Source organism: Hipposideros armiger, unplaced genomic scaffold, assembly GCF_001890085.2.
Source record: "Hipposideros armiger isolate ML-2016 unplaced genomic scaffold, ASM189008v1 scaffold_246, whole genome shotgun sequence".
Lineage (NCBI taxonomy): Eukaryota > Metazoa > Chordata > Mammalia > Chiroptera > Hipposideridae > Hipposideros > Hipposideros armiger.
Window position 1 is genome coordinate 708,065 of NW_017731596.1, and position 6,185 is coordinate 714,249.

The 6,185-nt window shown below is 39.8% G+C and overlaps 1 protein-coding gene across 1 annotated transcript in view; it reads left to right on the top strand.

Moving 5' to 3' along the window:
* Positions 1 to 6,185, top strand: part of BRWD1 (bromodomain and WD repeat domain containing 1) — a 97,826-nt gene that overhangs the window by 30,284 nt on the left and 61,357 nt on the right. Inside the window, exons 16-17 of the mRNA XM_019655761.1 lie at positions 2,999 to 3,182; positions 4,031 to 4,037. Coding sequence (XP_019511306.1) covers positions 2,999 to 3,182; positions 4,031 to 4,037 — 191 coding nt within the window. The remainder of the gene's footprint in view (positions 1 to 2,998; positions 3,183 to 4,030; positions 4,038 to 6,185) is intronic.

Sequence of the window (6,185 nt, forward strand, 5' to 3'; positions counted from 1 at the left end):
ACTCACAGCAGCCCAGCTCCAGGTCGAGCTGTTGTTCATCATCTTAGCTGTAGAGGGCGTAGCGTCACTGGCCCTCACTGTGGGATCCGAACCGCAGCCCTGCTGCTCAGAGCTGGTGCTCCCAAGCGAGCTCTTAACCAGCTGAGCCACTTGGCCGGCTCCCAAGCCAGTTCTTAACCAATGCGCCACTCGGCCGGCCCTGTTAAGGTCATCTATTTAAGAAGTTTTATAAAACACTGAATTAAATATCTGACAAGTTGCCTTTAGTGACAAGAACAATATAGTGGAAAAATCAGGCTCCCTCAAAGACATAAGCCGCTGCACACAAGGTAATCTTGGTAGAAGATGGCATTGGGGTATGCAGGTCCTGCTAGGACCAATTCGTACTTAACTTACCATCTTTGTGGGCTTTGGATCACACGAGTGATATAAATTTGAATCCCTAACCTGGATGAAGCACAGGCCCATTTTTATGAATTCCCCGGGGAGATTCCCCCCACCCCTTTTAATCTGCATTCAGCAGAGATATACAAGTTTTCTAGTTATCTCCTGATGCCAGTAGGTAGATTAGAATTTTGTTTAGGGTATAACATTGCAAGGATTCTGGGGTTTTTTGGGGAGTGTGATGGGGGGGTTGCGGTTCTCATTTACAGCTGTGCATCTGACACAGGTCCCGAGGTCTTATCTCCCTTTTCCACGTGGCATTAAAACCCAAGCCTGGGTTACTGATTTGCACAACTTTGTCAGGGTGCCACAGTTTCAGCTCATGTCTCTAGTGTCCTCTGTTTCTAGCCCAAGTCCATTTGCAAGTCCCAAGACTTATTTACAAGAGTACCGGTATTGTTATATTTTACAGGGCATTTCTAGGAGTCTCTGGAGGAAGAGTTTCCAAGTTACATTACTAGAATACAAAGATAATCTTCATGTTACAATTATACCTTGTCTGAACTGTATAGAATGTTAGACAAATATTTATTAAATGGTTTTAAAAATTTTGTTTCACTTGCAGAGTCAAGTTTCTTTTATTTTGCTTGGTTGCTTTCCCTCGATTTGGCTGAGTTTTAAAGACCTTTAAAGCCAAACACAGACGCATTAAAAAAATTTTTGAAGCCATGCTGTCTATGGACTGGGACTATAATAAAAACTAATATGAGAAATTGAGGCTATTTTGCTTAAATTTATGGCATAAAGCCTTATTCCTTCCCGTGTTTTATTTTGGAAAAAATTAATCCTGTAGTAAAGTTTCAGGAGTGATAAAATGGAAATCCATACGCCCTTCACCGCGATCCATCGTTGTGCCACGTTTGCTTTATCCTTTTTTGTGTACACGCCCAGTGTCTGTCTGTGTCTGTCTCTCTGATCATGTGTTCTCTAAACTGTTTTATTCTAAGCTGGAGATATTGTGACACTTTATCCTTGAATGCTCCTTCCTGTATCTTCCAGGGACAGGAACATTCTTTTATATAATCAGTACTGTGACCACAGTCAAAAAAGTTTATGTTGACTGCAGGGCTATCCAGTGTTCAGTCTTTATTCACATTTGCATCCCCAGTTGTCCCAACTTTGTCCTTCATGGCTTTTTTAAATTTTAGGATTGGATCAAACCTTGCATGTTGCATTTAATTATTATGTTTCTTTTAATCTGGAACAGCTTCCTCATGGTTCTACTTTTAAAGAGTTCAGACCTGTTCCACAGAATGTCCCTCAGTTTGAATTATCTGACTATCTCATGATTGGATTCAGGTTAGACATTTGAGGCAAGTGTGTGGCGCAGTTGGTGCGGCGTTCTTAGTGTGTCAGACCAAGAGGCACAGCACACGTGCAACTCCTGCACCTTGCGTTTTTCCCTTCGCAGTGGGTTCTAGAAATCACTCCATATCCCTTCGATAGCTTCATAATACTCCACTGTGGAATATCCAGTCTGTGCAGTTAATCTTTTTTGTGGCCATTTAAGTTAGTTGTCATACTTGCTCTGATAAGTAATGTTGTGATAAAAACCTGTGCCTATGTTTTCTTCAGATTTTGGAGACTTAGTTCTATGACTTGGGCAGTTAAATTTAGAATTTATTTTTAGTTCACAATTCAAAAAATGTTTCTTAAATGTCAGTACATTTTAATGTAAATGTTTAATGCCATTTTTAGCAGGTGAAGTATAGTGTGTTTTGCAAATTGGTTCATTTGATTGGTCAACAGAATGCTGTGCATAGGAGAATGCGAAAGTTGTGTTTACTGTCATGTGGATTTTATGCTAGCAAGAAGAGCTGGTGTAGCTCGAGGAGAGGTTTATAGCCTCCCGCAAGAAAGGATCGAGCCTCCAGTTCCTCTGTTGAATCAGTAGCAGGAGCCCATCCACCGTGTTTTAAGAAAACAAGCACTTTGCTTGGGACTCCCCCCCCCCCCCAGTCTCCATTGTCCGTGATGTCCAGCTTGTCGCCTTTGCCCATCTGCTCAGCTCTGCACAGGCTCAGGGCTCACTGTTGTCTGCATTCCCTGTCACCCACTCACCCAGCTCTAATTCAAGTGCTGCCAGCATTTCCCCACTTTGCATTTTTGTCAGTTTTTAATACTCACTCTGGCAGCCGCCTGCCTGAGTGGCTCAGATTATCTCTTGAGGTCACAATTTATGTTGTTACAGTTCTTGTTATAAAGCCACTGCAGTTTGAGGAGTCTATCTTCAATGCTAATTTTTCCAAAAAGATGTGTTTTTAGTGTGCAGTTTCAAAGAAAGCAAGGTTTTTAGGAATGCAGATCACAATGTCACAATAGAAAATGTACATTTAAAAGTTTCAGAAAGTCTAATAAAAATGAAATGGAGGTTAATAGTCTGTTCTGAAGTCTACATTTGACCTCCGTCATGATCCTTTTTTTCAAAGTTTTTTCGGTAGATCTTTATTTTTAGGTTAATATCTTGAAAGGAATGTATATATGCTTATTACGTGTTAAATGTATATTAGATTGAACTTTGTTTTGGAATCATTTCTTGCCTATTTTCCCCTAGGTTTTAGAAGACTAAGCTTAGACATCCAGTCTCCTCCAAACATTGGTCTGCGTCGTAGTGGACAAGTTGAAGGTGTTCGTCAGATGCATCAGAATGCGCCCCGTAGTCAGATTGCCACAGAACGCGACCTGCAGGCGTGGAAGAGAAGAGTGGTTGTGCCAGAGGTACCACTAGGCATATTTAGGTTTGTTTTAGGATATCTATTAATATTGTTTTTCTCTACAAAAATATATCTATATGGTTATTTACAGATCTTAATCCACTAGTGGTACAAATAATCATATAAATATATTTTAGTAATGGATTGGATTCTATTTTAATTGTGGTAAGAAAATAACAAAATTCTTTTTACTATGGTAAATTGTTTCATAACAAGTCTTGTTTTCATCTATACAAATACCTACTTTTCTCCCTTCAGTATTATTTTGAAAGAAATCCTAGACATAATATTATTTTGTCAATAAGTATGTCAGTATGTATTTGTAAAAGACAAGGAATTGTCTTATAAGCACAATGCCATTATCGTACCTTAAAAAAACAACTGTTCAATAGAACCAAACATCCAGTGTTTAAATTTCCAGTTGTTTCACATGTCATAAACATTTTTAGTTCTTTTGTAAGACTTGCTTCATTATTTTTTAATTTTGTCAGGAGGGACATAAAATCTGTTTTCTTTTTGTAATGCCAGCAGGCATTGATGCTCACTCTTTGATTTTCACGCTTAGATTTCATTCATTTATTAGAGATTATAAAATAATGATACTTCAGTTCTGTGAAGTCTTCATTTATTATCTTGGATACTTCTAAAAAAGAAATTTACCCAAATCTAATATTTGATTATCCAGTATATAAAAGACAGAGTAGATGCTTGATTATTTTGCTCTATTTGCCTTCAAAATAAAGATTTATTCCGTCATCTTCCAGCAATGACCCAATTTGTATGTTTGTGTTTTCTGTATAAATCACGCTGCTGTGATTTAGCTTATTTATAATATTCCTTATTGATACTTACATTGTCCTATCTCTGTCCAGGACTCAGGTTGGCCCTGAGTCCTTTTGAAATGACTGTGGTAGCCTTCCATAGTGTCCTTGCTGTTATGAGTGGCAAAGTGTAACAGGTTTATCTGGTAAATTTCTTGACCTAGACTTGGAATTAGTCTTTTCTCTTAAGCAGTCCTATTTTCTTTCAGTGGGAAATGATATTTCATAATTATAATCTGGGCAGTAGAGTCTTGCTACCTTGCTACTTACTGAATTGTAATATACTGATTTTCAAGTTATTGAAATGGAGGCAGCAAATACTGTCTTTAATATCTAAACTCTTTCAGTGTTCTGTCATGTTTGTGTCTCATAATGACTAATACCTTGAAGATCATTTTGTAAAAGCGTTTCCTTCATGTGTTTAGCTAGAGGAGTTTCAGTGATTGGTGGAATAATATTGACTAATACTTATAAATTGTGCAGTGAATTTGAGAGTGTTTAAAGTGCACTATGAAATAGTGAAAAGCAAAATCTGGGATTGGGACAGGATAAGAAATACAGAAAATCATCATCATGTATGTAGAATGCTGTAATTAAGTTTTCAAATTGTGTCTTGAGTTGTATGGTCATCAGAGCCAAAAGTGTCATTTTGGGGTACTTTTGTTCGTCAAAACCAAGGGAAGCAAACCAGCATCAGGAGTGAAAGACCTGAAGTGTAGTTCCTTCAGGCATTTGTTTTCTTTATATAAAGGAAGACTAGAAATAGTTGAAGGCTGGAATCATTGTTTCCCAGTTCATCAGGGTCTCAGGTTCCTCTGTTTCTGATCTCCATCTTAGACTGTGGATTTCAATCTTAAGGTCAACTCAAAGTCCAAGATAGCTGGTCATCGCATATCCACATCTGTGATGGAGGCTGAGATTTAGGCCAGAGGAGGAGGAGAGGCAGAAGGCAAAAAGGGCATGTCTGGTTGAGGGAACTTCATTTAAGCAGACTTAATGATCCTACATGACGTTGCTGCATAAGTAATTCATTGACCAGAAAGTCCTCATATGGCTGTACGAAGCTACAGAGGAAGCTAGGCGATAGCTTGTATTTAGGGCAACGAAGAGCCTGGGTAAAAACAGGTTCTGTTTCTAAAGAAGAGAGTGAGAATGGATTTTGTGAGTCAGCTAGCTGTCTGCCATGAAATAATTTTCCCAAAGAAGAGCATTGCAATTTCTAGCGCTGTATTCTGAAATATATGTGGGGCTTGATGGAGATGCTGAGTGATGTCATAATGCTCAGAGCCTTTGACAGCAGTCCTTACAGGGGGGGAGCAAAGGCACATTTCACATAGCTGTTCATCAGTGTCATTTCATAAAGAATCAAGAAACATGTGTTTTCTGGCTGTTAAAGTCGCGTGTATCCATTATGAGAAATTTAGGTAATAAAAGTATGAGAAGATAAATGACCCTACTGTGCAAAAAAATGAGCACACAGTGTTGCTTCCCAGTAGAGGATTCTGTTTGGGGCTAGAATTCAGGCAGGCATATAGTTTGTCTTAATCTAATAATAGTAGAAATTCTATTCATTCTAAAAGAATGAATTGCATATACACTCTGTGGTCTTTTCTAATATCACTTTTCTTAGCTGAGTGATATTAGCAATCCATTAGGCATAGAATCTCACACAATGGAAGATACTTTTGAAGCGCTAGAGAGTTCCTTTGCTTTATTATTGATTGAAAATGAATTGTGTATAGTGTTTCATTGTCAAAACAAAGGGAAGCAGGGTGGGCCGAGTGGCTCAGCTGGTTAAAAGCTCACTTGGGAGCACCAGCTCTGAGCAGCAGGGCTGCGGTTTGGATCCCACATTGAGGGCCAGTGACGCCGCACCCTCTACAGGTAAGATGGCGAACAACAGCTTGACCTGGAGCTGGGCTGCTGTGAGTCGCTGGCGACAATGTAGGCTGCAGCGGGGCTGCAGTGGGCTGCTGTGAGCTACGTGAGTGGCTGGCAGCCAGCGTGAGCGGCCAGCAGCTGATGTGAGCTACCGGGAGCCACTGTGAGTGACCGACCAATGACCGGCGACCGATTGCCTCACCCAGGAAGAGCACAATGATCATACCACCATGGTCCAGTGAAGCGACGTCCTCCACAACTAGACTGAAGAACAAAAGGACAGCAACTTGTCTGTTCCCCTTCCACAATTCCCCAGCGCTGTTAC